This window comes from Acanthaster planci, linkage group LG17 (assembly GCF_054643075.1).
Source record: "Acanthaster planci isolate LZ-2023a linkage group LG17, COTS_SCS, whole genome shotgun sequence".
In the NCBI taxonomy this organism is placed as follows: Eukaryota; Metazoa; Echinodermata; class Asteroidea; order Valvatida; family Acanthasteridae; genus Acanthaster; species Acanthaster planci.
In genome coordinates, this window is record NC_141793.1 from 11,245,113 (window position 1) to 11,266,989 (window position 21,877).

Here is a 21,877-nt window from a genome sequence, read left to right on the forward strand (position 1 = left end):
CAATGCTGTCAACTGTCACTCGATCATATGATGCAACATATGCGGTAAAGGGTACCCTCCCCTATTGTGTCTTCTTCGTGTTGATGGAATCTTTGGAATTCCTTTCATATTTCCGAGGGGGATGCGGTAGGCATGCTGTATGCGGCCTGCAAAGGTATACAGCTTGTCCCCTTGTCCACGACATGCGGAACAGGGGTTCCGCATGTCGTGCAGGGTATCCATTCAATAACCTGGCTGGGAACAGCTGAAGTGTCATCCTGACCAGAACCTTCACCTGTTCCCAAAAAACACTCGAGAAAATCACAGAATTTGTAGAGGTATTTTGTTTCAGCGGTGCTCCCTATGGAGAGACGAATGGACAAAAAATGAATCAAATGCACTGAGTGTTATTTGGCGTTTTTATTTTGGAAGAAAGGGAGTCCAGAATTGGCTTTCTTCTGCTATTCGTTAACAGGAAGAAAATCCATTACACGTAGATGACATTTTTCAACACGGATATACCGGCTTAATAAAAGGTGTTTAAAATGGAAGTGGGACCGTGTTGCATTAGTTGAACAGATGTCGCAGATTGAAGTTTCCTTCAAATTAAAGAGTTTCTGAACAGGTTGTCGAGAGGCGATCCAGCTCCAAGTGCGCGAATGAACCCGATTTAAGGGTTCAGGGACACAAGTTTGGTCAAATCAAATTTTGTTCAAAGTGAAGGAAATAACCTTAGTTCACAACTCCATTGAGTGTTATGTAAGTATACGATTAATAACCGTTTATCCCCTCCCTGTTAAACACTGACGCACAGGAAATGAATGAAACAGGTGCGTCTGTGATTGAATAAAGTCTGCACGCTAGTTCGACAGCTTCACAAATTGCCGATGAAGTGTTAATCGAACGGGGGAAGACGGTGCCAATGCAACGTTAACTACGACTTCAAGGGGAACCAAGGACTGAATGGTCAAAAGTGGTCATTCTATAAATTTAGAGGCGTGTGACTTACACCTGACCTGTGTAAGTCAACGAGGGATATACATGTATCATTGAAATTGACTTCAAACCATTTTTGTTTGGCAGCTAATTTGCATTACTTAAGCACAAATGGAAATTAAGGAATGTGTTCTGAAATTACAAAAATCCTACACCAGGATGTAACAGGGCGAGGAAGAGTCTACAGAATGACCGCATTTATTGAATGACCTTTGTGCAAGTTTCACTGTTAACCATGCATAAAACGACTTAATTCAGAAAAAGTTTGTTAAATACACACATAATCTCGAATTGCATTTTCTTTATTCCAAGAAAATAGGTCATCAATGCATAGTTTGAAAATTAACCAAATTCTAAAGTCCACTGAATCGAAATTTCAAAGGCTATAAAATGAGTACAATTGGTTCAAATCAAACTGTATACAGTGACAATCTTACAAAACTACCCATGAGTCAAAGCCAGTGCGTGGAGCCCTCTACATTTTTGATGGGTCCAAAAACTAAGGACATTACACCTTTGGTACAACCTCACTTTCAAGCGCCGAGTAGGATAATGCCGGGATAGGGCCACCAAATCCTTCAGAAGTCTTCAGTTGCAGCGAGTTGCATTCAAAGACTTTATACAATGAAATGTAAGATTTGGGTAAAAGAACAGCTTTTTTTGGCCATAAAACAAGTTCATTCGTAATTGGCATTTGACCAACACTACGTAACATGAACTAAATGACATGAACTAAATGTAGGTACTGACTAGATGTGGAAAATCCCAAGCATATGAATACATGCATTGATGGAATACTCAGATTAAGAGCTCGTGTTGTTTTGCATAGTTCAACTCTCTGGCTATAACTGAGTATTTACGCTAAGTAAGGAGTTCAGTTAGAGTGCTTTGTAGAAAGTACTCACAGTGAAAATACTCATTCATGAAATCAGTTCAGACGTACAACTTTCAACCTTACTGAGTTAGTGCAGTAAAAAAAGGCGTAATTTTGTATCATTTTAAGCATCTGAAAGTGCGTATCGCAACACACATTAACTGATCTCAATGATGAATATGAAGCTACAAATGAGATGTGAAAAAATGAAGACAAGGTGGACACAACTTGTCAGTTAGTACTCCTCTTAAAAAGCATAATCCTTGAGCCTGCTGGAACATCTACATAAGATAACAAAAATTCACCCAAATTAACATCCATCCACCCAATTACATTGGTCGATTGCAATATATAAAGTGATATACTTTGAATAGTTTGGAAGTATTTGTACAGCAAAAGCAAAATAATAAAGGTTTGAATAAAATCCACAGTAGCTTCCTCGCATTATTTAATTCTAGAGTAAATTTAGAGAGGCTGGTAAAAATTGGTGAAGTTTGTCCTCCCACTCTTGCCAGGTCTGGTGAGTGTTGAGGCATCTGATTGGCCAGGAGCTTCTAAGAAGTTACAGCTGGGAGTCTGCCATTTGGTTATTTTGGTGGCACACCATGAAGCGCCTCAGTTCTCGTCACTGTCGAGATCTATGACTGGCTGAGAGCTCCCGCTCTCAGATAGAAGGTAGTCCGTCATTGGCTGAATCTTGTAGGTTGCTATGGTGTCAAGAACCCACTCCCTGGAGACAACGGGCACTCTGTACTTTTTGTAAAGTGCTAGAAAAAAAAAAGAGAAATCCTGGTAAACTTATGTCATAGAAGAAGTGGAATTCCACAGAAATGCAGTCTGATAAAATCAATGGTTAATTCTTGGACTGTGGTCTTACCGTCGTAATCGTGCTCTGAATCGGTGGCCTCTGCCTGAGCGATGATGACTACCTTGCGCCCCGCTCTGTAGGGGAAGAGAGATGGGTGCTGGACAGTGCTTGCCCCCATCAGCTCCAGCAAGGAGACCAGTTGCTCTGAGACCATGGGAAAAAAACTTTATTCAGCAAGCAATCTCACAATCATTAACATTTACATTTGCAAGAATGTTGATTGACTTCTTCAAAGGAGGTACAAGTGCCACATCTGAAGTGCGGTGTTAACAACAATTACCGAGTGCTGGAGAAAGTTGCTCTGGGTACTATTTGATAACTACTACCATGTGAAGATATTTATAACATGTACATATCCATCAGTGGCATTGCTCATGGTGCCGTAGGTCACTATTACCCCTGCTCACCATGCCAAGAAACATTCTTAGGACTGTCTCAGCTGCCCAGGGAATGTACAGCCCAGTGAAACCATTTCAGGCGTTACCTGGCCAACGACCACACTAACCCTACCTCGGCCTTCACGTGTACCCATTTATACTCCTGGGTGGAGAGAAGCAAACGAGGGTAAAGTGACCTGCCTAAGGCCACAGTGTATGCCCCATGACCGAATTAGAACCCCGGACCTTATGATCGGAAGGGGAAAACTCTAACCACTTGGCCACACATTTGACTCGTTTTTCGAGAGAGGGTGCTAGAACTGAGAAGGTGAGAATGGCACATCCTCATAGTGCATCCTACCTTTGGTGAGGCCAGTGAAGGGGCCAACGCAGCAGACGTCGTGCTTGCATAGAGGGTACGGCCCGCGGCACAGCCTTGCTCTTCTGGGTCCGTTGTGGGAGGGGCCATTGACGACGTCGCCCTGTACCTCAAATGGCTCTTCCATGAGGAGTTGCTCGGTCTTGAGGCAGGCAGTCACCCCTGGAGAACGTCATTTTCATGAAAACAGGGAACTACATTTGTACATATTTCAATAAAATGTTTGTCACACTCAATTCTGTCTTGAGATCAGCTTCACTTATAAAAGACAAATATTCGCAGTTTAACTCTAAGGCCTTTGAGATGACAATGACAAAGTTTTACCAATTTGAATGTACTTTTATTGATCAGAACATTTTATGGACAATGTATTCATTGCTTTCCAAAAGCCTGCACACGTAGGTTTGAACATAAATCAAATAAACTGCACAAGATGAAACATGTACCATATTTCTCAAGATTACCACAAATATTGACCATATGCTGCTAGGTTTAATTAGAATTTGCATGACGAGTTCCCGGGGATTTTTCAAAATGCTTGATTTTCAAAATTCTTCAAATGTTCATAACTTCATTTACTGGACGTTTACACGTGCACGAATGACTGTCTTGTGGCTACTCTAATCTGACAGGCAACCTCCATTGACGCCCGAGTATTTCAGCCAGGCCTGCCGCCTTGCAAAGAGAGCCCAGATTGTGCGTTGTTGCGTAATTTCCTTTGTTCCTGCAATTGGCCAAGTGCGCTCCTGACGTCTTTTCAAATGCGGCCTGATTAGCATGTAGCGGTATTGTATCGCTCGTCGCTGGAGCACTTTTCCCCTGGTGATAATCCACTTTCCCTGAATGCCACAAATAGTGGTATACTGTTTCAAAACAATGACAGATTAGATGTACCTCTGCTATTGACAACTAAAAAAAGTTGGCAATTCCCAGCAGCTCGGTCTTTTGTTCCGAGTACGGTCTTTTGTTACAAGGCCCAGCTCCTTTGTATGATTTTTGGCACCCCTGGCTATGCGTATAAACCTAAGGTCTCCGGTGTTGAGAACCCCAGCACGAAGTGGCTAAGCACAATTTGTATTTATTTCCCAATGGAGAAAGAACAAGTCTGTTTTGAGTACTCACATTTAAAGCTCACCACCCAAACTCTGGCTGCGATGCCTTGGAAGTACTTCAATGTCCTCTCACACACAAAGTCGTCATCTAGAAGAAAGAACAAGAAGGTAGAATCGGGCTGTGTCCAAAAGACATGGCTGCGACTGAGGGTAGCACACGCACCTATGGGGAATGACCGCGGCCACTAGCCTAGTCACGGCTTCCATAGGTACGTGTTAACGCTAGCCTCAGCCATGAATTCGGATGCAGAAACAAACTGAATGACACATTGCAACATCCAGAGTGGATACTCAGGCAAGCTTCTCTAACACAGCCTCAATGGTTCAATTGCCCAATGGACAGAAGTGAATTTGTTCTTTTTTACATGTTTATCAAGTTGACGGCCTGCACAAGTTCATAAGATATAAAGAGAGGGGAAACGTTCTTGAACAATGTGGGGCAGGTTCGAGGGAGGACCATTTGCCGACCAACTGGTCGATTTTTCCTGGTAACCTCCACAAGAAGTATATCGTGGGTACCAAGCAATATTGACCAGTGTCTGACAAACCGTGGTCGCTTGACCTCACTTGTCAAGGAGACGCATCATGTGACACGTACAATAAAGATGGCAATGACACTGACACTGTGGAAAGCATAAATGAAGCTGAGAAGGAGATGGTCCATGTCTAGACCAGACTTACCAGTGTTGACAATGACGTGAGTGGTGCAGGCGTTGAAAGTGCTTGCAAAACGGCAACCAAAACGCTTTGTAAGCTGTTCCACGTCCCTCTGGAAATTAAAACATCCGATTGCCAATCAAAGCCTCTTTCAGAAAGAAAATGGTGTCCCATGCCGTGAGAATGGTGCAACTACCTAAAGACTCAAGGCCTTAAGGAAAGAACTGTGAAACTTGAACTTGAAACTTCTTGGTACAAAGTTCTGTGTAAATCTGAATAATGTTTGCCCCAAAGATTAACTATTCTGTATTGAGTAAATGGAGGCTCAACTTTAAATCACTGTATTTTGGCAATGGAACTCACCATGTCTGTCCTGTTCAGGCCTGTTGTGACAAAGGACATGGGTTTGGCCTTCTTCTTAGCGGCAGGGGTGGTCAGTAGACTCCGTCCAATCACTGGACTGGGAGGTCCATCCTCTGGAATCTCATCTTGGTGCTGATTATCCCTCCTTGTCAAATGGTTGCTGCCGGAGGGCCCATCTTTCTTGTCCTTTCTAACCTCTCCTGGATTATTCTTCTTGGCCAAACCTCTTGAATGGTATGACCATTTCTCACTCTCCGGTTCTGCTTGGGTATGCTGTCTAGATTTCCTGGCAGGGGTGGTGTGTTTCTTACCTCCTGAAGTTTTAGGGGCATTCCTGGTTTTACTCTTTGCTCGACTGTCTGAGAGCATCTCGAGCACCTTGCTCTTCCAGCCTGAAGTGCTCTGTCCAGGAGTTGTTGCCTGTCTTGGTACCAATCTCTTGCCAAATCTTGAGCGTGACTTTGGTGACAACGCTCCGTACTCCTCGTCATCAGAATCTGAATTGCTTATGATCCGCATCCCGGGATGATCACTTGACTCATCGGCAGTCCTCCTCTTCCCAGATCTTCGGGCTTCCTTAACAGATGATCCCTCATCAGAACCCTGACGGGATTTGATCTTCTCAACCAAAAGGCTCACCGCTCGGACACTCTCTGGGAGGTTGACCAGTGACGCCCTCCTGACCGTCCTCTGAGACAGCTCCGGAGGAGGGGAAGGGGAGCGAGGAGGTGAGGGAGACCGGGGACTTTCTGAGGATATGTGTGGATCCTCCTGCTCGCTCAGATCCGAATCACTCCCATAGGTAGTGACGCCAGGAATCTCCAACTGGGATTTTGGAAAAGCACCGATTACTGATGCATCTTCCTGTGGCAGCACGGCATGTGGTGACATCCTCTTGGAGGTTGAATGAGGTAAAGAGAGAGGAGATGGGATACTGGGATTTCCTCCAGGTGTCAGCAGCTTCGTTTGCTTAGTATTTTCCGAGTCACTGACACAGGCTACTTCCCTGTCAAAGGCAATGCTGGTGCCATGCCTTCTAATGTTCTGTCCCGGCATGGTTGCATCACTAAAACCATCACAAGCATCCTCCTCGGATTCCAATTCTTCATCTGAAATCACCGACCTTGACCGCTTAGAGGTTGAATGTGATGACTTGCGATTGTTGCTCAAGCTTTGAGATGGGCAGTTATTTTCTGGTGCAGCTCTTCGAGAGTGGGAGATGGGCTTCATACTGCGAGCATCCTTGGTCATGTCATCTTGGGCATTATAAAGGGAGGGAGCTTCTGGGTTGAAAAGGTCACCTGGGGTGCAAGGGTCGTCTGAGGTCTGGCAAGGGTCAGCCTCAGAAACAGGGTCATCGTGCAGGTCAAAATCATCTCCATCTGACTGAGAATTCATTTCATCTGGGCTCTTTTTAGATAATTCAATCTGATCGCGATTCTGATGATAAGCAGATGGTTGGATGCGCTCTACTATTTCATCCGGGTGTTCGACAGGGGTCGTGTCAGGGTGTTTATCAAGATGTTCGGCACACTCAGCCTCTGCAAGGGCTGCCTCCATTTGCGCAATCTCAAGAGCCATCTTCTTCAGTGATTCCTTAGCCTTGAGTCGTTGCTGGGGAAGAAACATCACACACACACGAAAAAGGACTAAATAAATGTAAGGTTGGAGGTCAAGAGAAAGACACCATGAAATCTCTCGTTTGAATTAAAGATTATGAGAAGAGACTAAAAAATGTATGTGTGCATACTGTGTCGGTGCAACTGTTCCTTACATGGTTCACTGTAGAATTGGAGAATATCAACCAGAGTGTGAAAATAATGAAGGTGCTCTAATTTTGGTTCTTGTCCTCGACCATTCTCACGTGAAACCAACACCAAGTAATATGCTGGTGTGCTCTGCTCCATGAATGTGGTTTTTATAAACCCTACCTGTGTGCTCATAAGCTCGCTCTGACTGGACAGCACTGAGGAGGCACTGGTCAGGTTCAGGTGGTGACTGCCGCTGCTCTCGGAGCAGGTGGAGCCCTCGGCTGTTATACAACGGAGAAAAGTTCAACAATTCACAATAGTCAAACTCACAGGTGATGACAATCTTGACTGAATCTTCACAGTGTGTAAGATGATTACTGATTGATTCATGATGATTATTCATTTCAAAGTTGGAACAAAATGGGATGAAATGGGACAAGATCCCGTAGTAGAAGTCTAAGGGCCATTTTTCTAGTAATTCTGCATTAGAAAGAGCAAACAGAGCCCTTTGTGGACATCTGGATCAGTTTGGCATACTGACGAAGTTGGAAATTATCTAGGGGATTCTATTGATTTAATTTATGCAATTTTCATTTAAAAGCCTCTCATTCTGTGAGGTCGAGTCAAAAACTACAATCAAAGAAAAAGCTGAAACTTACTGTCATAATGCTGGTCCGCACCAATCAACATGACTTCTTCTTCTTGGCCTCTCTCCTCTTCCTGCCAGATGCCTGCGCCAACTTTCCCTTTGTCCTTGATGACTGCTGCCTCGTTTCTCAGCTTCTCCAGTATGACCACCTCCGGTGTCTCACATCTGCTGACTTCTTTTTCCCTGGCAAGTCCCTGAACACATCTGGCTTCCTGGTGGATATCTGGCAACTGTTCACTCTGCTGCTTTCTCGTTATCCTTCCAGCTGATGATCTTTCACAAGGACTTTCTAAAAAGCTGTCTCTCTGATCTTCATGCCCCTGTGCTCTGGCATCTCTTGGTTTATCTTGGACTTGAGCTTGATCCATGGGTAGACTCTTTTTGCTTCTTGAAGAAGACTTGGATTTGGGGCTTTTCTTCAACTTATCTTTTGGGCTCTCATCTTTGACACACTCTTGGAAAATGCTGAGGCTTGGGGTATTTTCTGCAATATCTTCACTCGCATCATCCTCCATAGGACTGTAACTTAAGGGAAAAATTCTCTTCTGAAAGGAATTGTCAGCCATATCTTTGCCTTCTGCATGAGAGCCACCCTTGCTACCGCTATCCTGTGCTGCACTCTTAGAGTTTGCTCTTCTGCTGCTGAAGTTACTTTCCCCAGAGAAACCATTCTTGGTTAGGTTAGGACGTGCTTTCTTGCCACTTCCTGAATTCTGACTCAAACGAGATGGATCTTTCTTGCCACTTCCTGAATTCTGACTCAAACGAGATGGATCTTTCTTGTTGGAGCTGGTTCCTGCGTGATGAGCTTTGAAGCGGCTTGATGCAGTGCTCCTGGTTGAAAGCCTGCTTGTGTTGCTTGATAAGGAGATAGAATGAACAAGATAAGCCGGCCGCTTACGAGTGTGGAAATTGGCTGTTGACTGGCATGGTGGAGTGGGCGGAATGATGATATCCTCATCCTGATCACTATTGTCATTTTCATCATCACTGTCTTCTTCACTTTCATCAATTTCATCTTCTCCCACATCATGTTCTTTAACATCAGTATCATCATCAGCCCCTTCTATCCCTTCTCCTTCAACACAATGAGGTTCATCATCCTCAGCACTAACCATCTCAACATCTCCACTCGAGTCAAGTCGCCCACCTGCTTGATTATGTTGCCTATCACTGAGATTTGCCTGAATATTCAGGCCGCTTGTATCTCCTCTCACCCTATCATCAGTGAAAGTTTCATGGCTTCGACTTGGTTCCCTTATTCTGTCTTTCTGAAGGTTCACTTCGTTAAGATCACTGCAATCTACATAGGATTCCCTTTGCAACAGACCCTCATAAACCTGAGATGATTTCCTGATGTTTCTGCTGGTTTGACTCTCAGTTTTATCTAGATAAATTTCTCCCTGTCTGGCCTGTTTCACTCTACCCACTGTGAGAGTTGAGCTCTTTCTCGCTCTTGTTTTTGATTTGGGACTAAGAGATGACGGAGGCTCAGTATTCACGGCATTTTCAGGACAGAGACTATCACCATTTTTGTGCATCTGTTGTTTCTGCTGATTATTTGAGCTCTGCTGTTTCACTGACCTATTGCTGGAACTGAAGTCTACAAGCCTGACCTCCTGACTTTTATCGTTTGAGACCCCAGCGTTTGATTGACTCTGGCTTGAAGAGCTGACATCTGTTTCCTGATTCCTCGAACTTTTCATCCTGAAGCTGAATCCTTTCCTGCTTCGACTTCCTGGGACTAGCTCTGTACCCCGAACAGCACTGTGATGCTGTGATGAAGCTTTATCTTTTGCACTTTCAGGAGTGTCTTGAACGTTTGTGCTAACATCTGCCGGACCATAACGGTGTCTTCGGGACAGGATGATTGGATCAGATAGGCATTCAGAACTGACTGAGGCACCTTCACTTGCTGCTACAAACTCTTCAGAGGGTGGTTTAGAGGTATTTACCTGGGATTTCCTTCCATGAGATCCAGAACCTCTCTTGGGTCTTCCATTATCTGGTTTGCCTTGGAAGGGAATAGATAGTGATGCCCTTGATGTATCAGATGACTTCAGTGAGCTAGAAAGTTTACCAGATAATGCGCTGTGCTTCTTGGAGTGGACAGAGCTGTTTTCAGTGAACAAGGACTTTGTTGAGTCTGTCAAATTCTTTTGCAGAGGGTCAGTGTCAGAATTGTGTGATTCTTTCTTACCACCACTTTCAGCCTTCTCCTGCTTAAGGATACTCTTTTGGTTTCTGTGAGTGTTAGAAGCTTTTCCAGAACTTGAAGGACTACTCCTTGAATGAGATAAGGAAGAGCTTGCTGAACCTTCAGAACTGAAAAGTGAAATGTCTGGAAGGGATGCATCTTGGCTTCCTGTAAGCTTCTGAGAAGAACACAAACTACAGCAATCTTCTTCAAAGAGCGGGCATGAACCAGAAACCGTTTGTGGACTGTCTTTTGCCTGATGCCCACTTAGCTCAATGTTCACATCTTCTTGGTGAACTGCTTGGCTTAACTTAAGTTGCGGTGAGGCTGTCGATACAGCTTGTTGCTTCTGGGAACAGGCTTCCACCAATACTGACGCCTTACCTCCTGATGAAGATTTCTGGCTCCGTGGCTGGCTTTCGGGACGAGATAAAGATGCACTCGTCCTCCTTCTCCGAACATCTGCAGTCACATCATTGTTGGTCTTCATGGTAATGCAGCCTTCAGAAACATGTTCAGCCTTTTTAAGGGAGGTTGGAATGTCTTCTGAATCTTTTGTCATTTCACAGGAGCTGCTGTTTTCATGTAATATGGTCGCTGATCGGCTAAGACGTTCACTTCTCCGCCTGCTTCCCATATCCCAGTGTTTGATTTCAGTGACTGTAGCACCTGCACTCCTGTGCCTCTTGTTGGCCAATCTCGTCCCTGGGGAGCTCACTTCTTCCGGACAGGACTTTCTCTTCAATGATAACTTGCTTCTTGTAGAGGAGAGATGCTTTTCTTGAGATTGGTCTTGGCTGATGGAAGACTTGGCATTGCTGGAAGTTGCCATGAAGGTTTCCTGATAGTGAGCAGGAGGGGAGATGAGCATTCTTTCACTCTCCTGGTTGGATGATGAAGCCCTTAAGGTATTCAGAGAGGAAGGTTCCGGTGAGGCCTTTGATCTTTGCTTCAACGATGTCTGAGGTGACTGTGTGTTTTTACACAGCTGAACGTTTCCTGACATCACTGCAGTTTCACATTTCGGGTTGCTATCTGGCAGACGTGCTCTGAGAGTAAAGTCTTCACTGGGTTGTGATGGGATTGTCTCAGGTACTGTGTTTCTCTGTGATCTGCTGGATTCCAAGCCACCACGTCTCTTACTTGACGTAGGCTCTCCACATTTGATGAATTTCCTACTGATTGGAGATGTTTCTGCTGGCACTGGTATATCCATCTTCTTTGTTTTCTTTGAAGCCTTTCCTGCAGGAGTCTTCTTGAAAGAAACCATCTCCTGGCTGGGGGACCCTGGAGAGTGTATCACTGCTGATCTCACCTTTCCCTCTTCAGGCCCCTCCTCTGGGCTCTGACGAGTTTCCCGATTCATGGATGCTTTTGCTGTCGGGCTCTCCTTGGGTCCTGAGATGAATATGACATTATCCGAGTCCTGGTCCAGCTCGATGGAATCTGTATCTGAGCCTGAAAGATGAGCAGCAGCAGCAAAGGGGCTGTGAGCGAGTTCTGCCAAGTAACAACAATGGGAGAATGAAATCGTTATTGGCAAATTCAGCAGTGGCCAGATCTATTCAACATTTATTTGCAACTTTTCAATCCCAACAAATCATCTTGATTCACGGTGCTTTCTTATCTCGAACAAAATGTACATGGTAAATGACTGTTTTTCAAATACATGAGACAAAGGTAACAAAATATTTCAGAAAGATTCAGGCAGGATCAAAACATAAATCCATTTAACTTTTTAAGATCTGTGTATTTTGGGTCACTCTGCTCCGTATCACTTCTGATAACCAAAACAGCTTTTGAATTTCAAGAGGCAAATAGGAAACTCACCAATATTGTCCTGATCATATTTGACTTCGTCTTGATCATCTTCTCCGCTTCCAAGGTCAATAGACTCCGTGGTGTCCCCATCACTCTCGACTTCTCTGCATCCGTCATCTTCCGTATCCACCACAGTCCCCTGGGTGCAGACTGCAGTCTTGCTCTCTGTATGCTCTGGAGTCTGTTTCTGCTTTTGTGCTTCTGCTTGTTCTCCTCCCAGATCTTCAGTGAACAAGCTTGCAGAGCCTGCAGAATGCTGCTGTGTGACTTCTGGAGTCAAATCAGGTTTCTTGTTAACGGATGAGTTTGATTCTGCCGAAGTGAGTTGTGAAGTCTCATCTGGAACTTTGTTTGGAGAAACGAAAGATGCCGGTGGAATCCCATCATGTCCTTCACAGCTCATAGTCACTTGGGTGGGGCTGGCCCTTGTCACCTTGTTACAGGAAGACCTTGTCTTTCTTAGTCTGGAATTTCTACCTTTAGAATTAGCAACCTCATCAGCCATCATTTCTGGACTTTCAGAAGAGACTTTGTGACATTTTCCACTGTTTTGACGTGTTCTTCTCTCTGGGAAAGACGTTCCTCCGGTGCCATTGTTTGAGGCAACTGGACTTGAAGGCAATGGACTCATCAACAATTCCATCCTTGAGCTAAAGTTTCCCGGGACATTTTGGACTGATATCTCATCCCAATTCTTATCTGAGGTGAGAGCTACATCTTGAGGTACATGTATCACTGCTTCGTTTGCTTCTTTTTTGGAGGTGGATGGGAAGAAATCTTGCTTCATTGGTTTCTGGACTTCTGGTGTTGCAACTTGTTCAGCTGTTGGTTTCTTTCTCTTGGATCTTAACTGGACTTGTTCATGGTTAGAATCATAGGATTCAATCTTTCCACCATCTTCACCATCCAGACCTTCAAGATGGGCAGGTGGGAGGCCTGATGAGTGTCTGCTACGTCTTTTCCCTTTGCTCCTTGTAGTTGGAAGCTTATCTCTCCCGACATCAGTTCTCCCTGATCTTTGGGGCTGTCTGAGAGTTTTCTTTCCAGCTATTATAATGTGATCCTCATTAAGTTCTGCTTCAGGAGTTTTATTTGGCCGAGATCTACTCTCCTTTTTCCCAGTTTCATCAGCATTTGCACCTGTCTGACTTTGGCATATCTTGGAGCCTGCCTCTTGCGCCAGTCTGCTCTTGACATTACCTCTCAATCTATGCACAGATACGTCAAGCTCTGGTTTGGCTCTGCCTGCCTGGACAGGCTCCTCTTTCAACTCCATCTCTGTCTTTCCTCGTCTGGAGGACCTCAGACGAAAGTGACGAGGCTCAGTGTCAAATTCTCTCGCTAGTTCAAGGGCCAGCTCCCAGTCACTTTTGATTGCTGCTGCATCAGAGAGTTTCAATTGCAGAGTTGTGCCATCCTTTTGTATGATCTCCTTTTCTAGACCAGCATTTGAAATAGATTGCTTTACTTCATCTGGGTGACTATAGATTTGGTCCTCATTTGGGTCCTCCACATCCGATTCTTCTGTGAGGTCAACAACTTTATCATCTTTGGGCTGGTTGTCTTTGTCAAAGAGGTTTGGCTGAGAGACAAGTGTTTCAGGTGTGCTTCCATGAGGTATTCCCTCAGATTTTGTATGATGCTCTGTCTTGCTTTTTTCGGTAATACCATCTTTATCAGACTCTGTGGCCGTTTCACTTTCTTCTCCCAAACTGTCTTCGTCACAAGGAAACATCATCTGAACTTTGTCATCAAGATGCTTCTTACTTTCTTCAATTTCAGTGAGATTACCCCCTTTGGGGCTCTGTTTGATTTGCAAACTCCCCCTCTTGTACACCTGTCCAAAAGCCCCAGATGTAGCCAGGGGACTGTGCTTCTTGACTACAGGCTGGGAGCACCCCATCACCTCTGATGCCTCCTCCCTATCCTCAAAAGATGCTCCCTCCAGTGCAGACAGGTAGTGAGGTGCATTTATGAGTTCCAAGCTTTCCTTGCGTCTTGAGAGCCTTTTTTGCGGTGTTGCATCGTGAATTATCACAGAGGTACTGGGTTCTGCCGCAACAGTGGATGGCTCATAAGATGGGTCAGTGAGGCTAACTTGGGTACTCTCTCCGTCATTATCCCCATGACAGCTGGCCTCTTCAAATCGGTAATCGCCATCCTCATCGCTGCTCATACCTGCAATGTGTGACTCCTCGAGTGCTTCTCTTGCTTTCGTGTCTTTCCCAGGGACGTGAGATTCTTGAGCTCCTGATTGATTGATTTCATTCGGTTCATCAGTTTGTCTGCCTCTCTGTGATGCACCACCCTGTTTGCTCTGTACCTTCAACACTTTTTTAGAATCACAAGTATGAGCCTCTCCATTTTCTTTTCCATCTTCTTGGATTTTTGTTTTGCTTCTAAGTCTTCTGGTGGATGTCTGTTGTGGAAGCCTGCCCTGGTCCTCATTAAAATCGTCCTGCGGCTGTTTGACATTTTTGTTTTTCCGTTGTCTTCCTCTAGAGGTTGGCTTTTTCCTCATCTCTAATTTTGTTGCCTCATCTTGACAGACTTTGGACATGTGCAGCTCTTTGTCTGTAGGGTGTGTTGTGTTTGCTTCATTTGGGACAGCTTCTCCAGAGTGACAAACCATCTTTCTGCTTGAATTTTGTTTCTGCTCTCCACTCCATGTCCTTCTGCGGAAGTCTGCTGTGCGTTCACAACCATTTGGTATAGAATCACAACGAGCTGGTATCACATGCTCAGCAACTGCGGCCTGCTGCTTTCCAGAGATTGGTAAATCAACATCTGTAATCCTGGCTGCATCGCATGGTTTTATGAAACCATGATCCTTGAAGACCTGCAGAGATTCATTGGTGATGTTACACACTTCATTCTGCGGTTCAGGTTGACTGACGACTACCTGGCTCCCTTTCGGGTGTTTTCTCTCTGCACTCCCACTCCTCTTCCACTTCATGTAGTCAAACCCCTTGGCAGCGTTCCCACTCGGGTTCTTCTGACGCCTGCTTCGTTTCAGTTTGAGCTTCCTCGGGGTGCGCTGGCTGGCAATGAACTCGTATGGATCATCTTCCAGATCGTCGTCTGCTGAGGATGAAAGACTGCCTTTGCTTGTGGGAGATTTGCTGACATTCTCTGGACAAGTAGTATCTGCATCTGAAATCACACAAGATCCACTTGTCTCAGAGTTGTTCACTTTCAAAACCTCTTTTTTAGAATCTTTGCCATTTCTACTCTTCTCTTGGGACGTACCTTCTCCAGCTCTGTCTACACGCATTCCATGGGATTCCCGATCAAACGCTCGCACGAGTCTACCATCTAATTCGTGACTTGTTTCTCCTGGAAACTTGTCCTTCGCTTTACCTGTTTGTCTTTCTTCCTGAGGAGTGCCATTCCCCAAGACGCCTAGGGAGCCTTCATCAAGAACCTCCAAGAGATTGCGGCCATCTTCAATCTGCCCATTTTCGGAACTGTGTTTGCTGCTTAGAAGAACAGAGGCATTGGAGGACGAGCCTCTGTGTGATCCTGTTCCCTTCATTGTACATGTAGAATCTTGATTGGTTGGTTGTAAGGGCTTTCGAGTGACTGGCTTCTTGTGACTTTTTTGTATGGCATTCTTTCCAACCACCGTACTGCAAGTTCAAAGCAAAATAGCAGTTACTATGCAATCATTAAGATGAACACTTTGTCAACGTAACTTCAGGTTTAGTGGAATTTTTCCAACCAACTCTTAACACTCAAAAATGTTCTTAACTTTTGCCAACCACAAAAAGCATCAACGTGGTTACACGCGCTGTTTTGACTGCCTACAAATGGGCACTGGACATTTAAAGATTTCAATAGGTTTTGAACCAAATAAAGAGTTAGTTTCCAAGGTCTTGCAGAGCCCGGGAAAATAGAGCCGACTTTGTTGCTAAGTCCAGGACATTATTTGAACAATTTTATTTGCTTTAAAAAGGTTACATCCAACTTTTTAGGGGTTTTGAGTGAGCATAGAACAGGATTAGGAAACAAACCAGAGTATCCATATGCAACTGGTATACAGACATTAATAAGTGCACTACATTTTTGCATTAATCTTCAGTAGGACAACTATAAAATTTGAGATCGATAAATCAAACAGTCAGCTTGCAGTCCTTTTTTAATAAAGTTAAATGCAGTGTCCTTCCGTGTTTGTCATTTACCCTCTTAAAACACCAAGACTTAATTTGGGTTTCATCATAAATGTCCACTTAAAAAATTATGAAAAATTTTAAGAAACTTGACACATTATTTGAGAAATACCTGTCAAAGTCAGTTATGAGAACTTCTTGAGTGCTGCCTTCAGAGCCGTCAGTGTCATCACTGTCAATGTAGACGGCAAAAGAGCCAGTGCTTCTCGGCTTGGCTTGGCGGAGGTTGCCTCTCTTGCTTGATCGACTGGTCTTGGATTTAAAAAAAGGCAGTGGCTTAACAGAACATCACTTCGGGTCATGTCAAAAGTATATTCATTTGACAATTGGTACACTATGACTTAAAGTCTAGGGAATTGCGAACAAGAGAGAGAGCATGGGCCTACATTGAGACGGTTCCAAATCTGATGCTTGTAAACCAGCTAGATGTTCCACACAACAGTGGTCTGAGTGGCTTTTTAGTGTTTTCTGAAAAGGTACATATTTGGTATGAACTGCCTGAAGTTTCCACAGGTAAGTGTTTTAACGTCCAGTATAAAATCTTGAAAAAAAAAATAAGAAATTGTTCATTTCATAAATTTGTTGAGGGAAAACAAACAAAAGCTGATTTTTTTCCCTTTTATTTCAATACGGTGTCTTATTTCTCATTAAGTACAGCCACCCTCTTCCAAATGTGATTCCAGGCCTGACTAGTACCTTGTTTGATGAGCTAGCTGTTGGTCTGCGGACTGGCTTGTTCTGTCTTGATTTTTTGGCCGCCTGGGGCGAAGGTTTGGACTGCTGTGAGAGGACTCTGGGACCTCTGGGTGGGGTGCCTGCAGAACACAAACAATGCACAATTCGGAATCAACTTTTCCACGTTATCTGTCAACAACCCTGAAACTCCCAAGGAGTGCTTTGCTCATGCAACCTTCTGGATCCCCCACAGAACAAGAACCAAATGGAGAATTGGCACGGACCAAATAAAATCAACATTAACATCAATCCGTTCACGGCACGCTGCTTCAGTTGTGTATCTTCCTGAATCTTGTATAATCCTTCAAACCTTTTGGTAGATTTTGGATGATCTCGGAGTGGTAGGTTCAGTTAAGCTTTGGGACTTCGAAAACCTGACATTTGGCCCCGCAGGAAAGGTGTGAAAAATTTCCCTGAGGTACATGTATAATGACTATACAGTAAACAATGTTAAAAATGGAAGAAATAATAGGAAAATGATAGGAGAAATAGCCTCAAAATCCATTGGTGTAGGAAAAATCATGCCTGAAAAACCACAGTGCTTGATACAAGGACTCAAAATTGTAGACACTGATTGATAAGAAAAATGAAATTATAAAGAATGAAGAAGGAAGGTTTTATTTGGACAACTTACATCTCAAGCCTGTGTCTTCTTCCACAGCTTCGACAACACTTCTAACTGCTCTGACAATCTCATTCAGACGCTCGTTGCTAGTCAGGCTCCTGTGAAGTACAAGTACATGTAATAACAGGTGGTAAGTCATGGCCCCAGACAAACATAGGGCGTTCCATACAATGCATCTGGCATGGGCAACTTTTCAGTTACTGGGGATTTAAAATGAACTTTAACCCTTCCTGAGCCAGAAAGTAAAAGTCAAAAATTCCGCCAGTCACCAACAGTCGGATTCTAATTCTAGTCAGTACTGCAACCGGTTCAATCAACTGACAGAAATTCAATCAACTGACAGAAGCAGACAACAGGTTGACAAAGCTAGCTCAATTATCGCCAGTCAATGCACGGCTATATCAAGGTATATCGAAGGACCTAGCGCTACAAACTACTACTTCTGGCTAGGTTCCTTCCATTGTTACTTGTACAGAGAACAATAAAGCCATGCATTCAAAGTGCCACAGTGCTTTATGGTACATTGTCTTTTCTCTTGTATTTTATGGCTTCAGAGAATAATGTGGTCATGTCCTCTTACAAGTGGCAGCACTGATTACTACATTTTACTACAAGTAGTAATTTGTAGTATTATGTAGGGTTAGGGTTAAAAGGGTTTTTTTCTGTTCATGCCAAGATGCAAATTCTGAATGTAGACTGCTTCATTTGGAGAAAACAGAGAAAACGGGGGAACCCTCGCCCTGCGTTCATAGGCAAACAATGGCTACATGCATTGTTTTTTGCATGCAGTAATCGATACTGCTAACCTCTGGTGGACAATATTTTGCGTGCCCCACTCGATAAAAATTGTAACCAGTAAGTAATTTGACATAGTTTTCCAGAAACTGGCTTGTTGGTTTATTGAGCAACAACCACCATGATGGCTTATATTACATGCATAAGCTTTCAAATTCTACGAGCATGGGTTATTGTTATCATCACAGGCATATGCAAACGGCGTGGTATTTTTACTCGAATCCTGGCCGTTTGCTAATCGATAATCGATATATTTGAAACAGCCCTAACCCAAATATATACTGAGTGGGGTATTTTTTGGAGGATTCCTTTGCATTTCCTTCCATTTTTCTCTCGTGATTGCCCACGTGTTGTCTATGCTGGATCTGCTACTGACTCTGGTCTGAGTAGAAAGTGGCCAGATTATTCTGTTGGGACTCCATCAAAATTCGGCCAAGCAGAGGCACTGGATTCCAGAGGAATTGAGGCACTTTGGGATGGACGATGACTTACCGTTTGGTGACCGGCTCTTTGCACAGCGGGCAGGAGGCGGACGAGCGCCGGCTATTGTCCAACAGAGCGAGGATGCAGAAACTGGAACAACGAAAATGACTGAGGTTGAACGACGGACCACACGATGTTCGCCATTCCTCGTCCCCACTAACCTCCTTTGTTTTCTTCACTTAATTTTCTTTTTACAATAAACATGTACCTTGGCTACAGAACTAAAGCAGCCCTGGCCTGGTTTCTCACACAGAAAAACAAATGTGCACGTACACCTTTTAAGTCAATTTTATTATGATGTTATTGATTAACTAACTGAAGGGGATCTTGATTCATCTGTAACTGAGATAATTATCATTTCAGTTAATTTTCTGGAAGTGAAAGGAAATAGGAAGATACACTAATATCTTCCAATACGGGCAATTCACCATAGTGCGCCACCAAGAGTTTGCGACGCGTTGGCCAATCGTAATGCACAAAATTTGTCGACCCTTTCCAAACGCGCATTGGGTCGACAAATTTCACTCATTGTGATTGGCCAACGTGTTGCAAACTCTTGGTGGCGCACTATTGTGAAACAGCCATATTAACAAATGATTTCTACCTCGATAACACTCACCTGCAAAATTGATGGTCACATTTTGTGGACACAGGGTCTTTCAACAAGTCCAGACTGTTGGGAGTTTGAAAAAAGGAAACAGTCATACATGCTTATCGTGATTATGTTGCAGCTTTTCACACGCTGGATACAGACGACGAACGTGATGAAAGAAGTCTTGCCAACTGCATTTTGTCAACATAATCGCTAACACTGTTCACCAGAAAATAGCCAGAGGCGGATGCAGGTAGTGTGGGGGTGCATGCTCTCCCCCTTTTTAAAAAAAATTAATAGATAAAAAAGAGAGGAGGGAGGGAGAAGGAAAAAAAGGGTCAAACTGCCTGATTTTGCACCACAGAGTGCCTAGAATCCAATTCAATCCTAGAGTCCCTTAAGCGGGCCCTGGACCCCATGCCGTAAGGGCTTTGTGCTATGCACTCGTGGGCATTACACCATTGCTACTTTAGTTTACCTCCCCCCCTTTTTGGATCACGCCCCACCTTTTGGAAAATCCTGGATCTGCCCCTGATAGCCCACTTGGTTTGTGAGTTTGTGACCACTTTTTTGTTCAAACTGTAGGCCTGTTGAGTGCAACCTTTCAAATACGCAAATTTAAAATTTGTAGGTGCAATTTTTAAATGTTGTGCAACAGTCGTACGCAAGAGACTGACATCAACTACATGATTTGGTCTGGTCTGTTCGCAGGTGATGTGTGTGCTGCATGTACACGTACGTGTACAGCATAGCACCTACTTATAGGGCCGGGATATGGTACGTCATGTTAGCCAGCCGTGAGAAATTTCGCCACTCAAACATTTTGATGAATATTGCCACGTGAGAATAATTATATTCCCCTGTCAACATTTAATTTAGACTTTGCTTCCCTCTGAAGAAAAAACCTTCGTGACAGCTATTAAATTCCCCTGTTGACATTTAATTTGGCATATTCTTAGAGCTGTGCATGTATTAATTACAAATATATCTGCAATAAAAGTAGGATCCCAGACAAAATAAATAACAATCAGGGAAACTAAGGATTTTGAAACGACCCCCAAAACTAAAAGTAGTTTGTACTGGAATCCTAGCCGTTACTCAAGTCAACAGTTTCCCAACTTGACTTGTGCCAGACAACTGGAGACTTTCAAGGAAATGGGAATCCTGACACCGCTGGCCAGGGCCGGACGAACGCTGATCACTGTGACTCCCTTTAAAAATTGCACAGTTCCAGGCACAAAAGTTGAGCACATTCAAAGATTGGGAAAGTGTTCCACATACATTTTAGTTTATACAACATGTATGGACAACACTAATTTTCACTTAAAATATTATAGCAGCCACCAGAAAGTGATAAAAAGACCTAACAAGTGAAATTTAGGTGAGAAAATTCCATAGCATTTACTTAGCATGCTTAGAAAACAAATATGGAACTCTTTCAAAAGATTGTGCTTCAACGTTAAATATCTGCCTGTCTGCAGGTCTGCACAGATTGAAAATATGCGCAATCTAATAAAACTTGATCAAGGAAGATTGCACAAGTTGCACAATTGCAAAGCATTATCATGGACATTATTAGATGGCCAGGCCTACAAACTGACAATGACAATTGACATGATGAGTCGAGGAGTAGGCCTGTCACTTGCATGACTTGCACGATGCTACATAGCCGGAGTCCGGTCCAGCCACGGCGAGGCAATTTTTCAAGTACACTTTTACAACGCACCATGGCGAATCTTACCATATGGAACACTCCAAGTTCTTCTGTATTTCTCCCAGCGTGTGGTTTACTTTTCTGACGGCTGTATTCATCGACATGGCGGGAGGGCTGATTTGTGTATGTTACACAACTTCACAATGTGGGTCTATCTATCGAAACAGCAAACTCCGCTGGGCCAACTCACACAGTCTGACAGTCAATGGAAGTTCGTTTCAGTCTTCGGTCAGTCTCAGCTCCTCTCACCATTTAGAGACTCTAACATGTCTAACTTATCTTACAGATTTATATGATAAGAAAACTGAACTCAAACCTTCAAGGCATGTTCATGATTTTGAGCAAAATGTAGGGAGTCGACCAGTGTCCGGAAGGCTGAAATTCCCGCGAACCATGATTTTGGGTTTCCCGCAGAAACTTTAGGCTGGCTCCATGCTCTAAACTTACAATGTTAGTTTAATAGCACGTAATTGCGCCGTTGTTGAAGTGGGTATCAGACTACTGCAAGGTGAAAATTTTATTGTGTTACTCCTAAAAGTGGCCAGATGATTTTCTGTAAAGTGTCAGCGGTGAACCAACTTCTGCAGTGTTCTTGATTTGGTTTTCAATTTTCCTGTGAAATTAAATTTTCATAATTTTTTGTCAAAAAGCAGCATTTTTGGGGTGAAATCCAGTCAAATCATTACTGAAAGGGGCTTCGAAAATGGAAGATAATCTACACACTATGTTTTTCATAAACAA

The 21,877-nt window shown here is 43.7% G+C and overlaps 1 protein-coding gene across 3 annotated transcripts; it reads right to left on the reverse strand.

Annotated features, from left to right (window-relative positions):
* Positions 1-1,261: 1,261 nt before the first annotated feature.
* Positions 1,262-21,534, reverse strand: LOC110973502 (uncharacterized). Of its 3 annotated transcripts, none has more exons than XM_022224370.2 (16): positions 21,164-21,534; positions 19,450-19,503; positions 18,840-18,920; positions 17,562-17,650; positions 16,889-17,007; positions 16,305-16,444; positions 15,384-15,652; positions 12,033-15,176; positions 8,016-11,702; positions 7,537-7,637; positions 5,606-7,219; positions 5,267-5,354; positions 4,596-4,673; positions 3,456-3,635; positions 2,727-2,861; positions 1,262-2,616 (listed from the first exon to the last, which is right to left on the reverse strand). In XM_022224370.2, the coding sequence occupies exons 1-16, from the start codon at positions 21,238-21,240 to the stop codon at positions 2,465-2,467; spliced, it is 10,008 nt and encodes a 3,335-aa protein (XP_022080062.2). In that variant the 5' UTR covers positions 21,241-21,534; the 3' UTR covers positions 1,262-2,464. The 3 variants fall into 3 exon arrangements, with proteins under 3 accessions (XP_022080062.2, XP_087004277.1, XP_022080061.2); XM_087148151.1 differs by having other exon boundaries at positions 15,273-15,652; XM_022224369.2 differs by having other exon boundaries at positions 12,033-15,652.
* Positions 21,535-21,877: the final 343 nt, after the last annotated feature.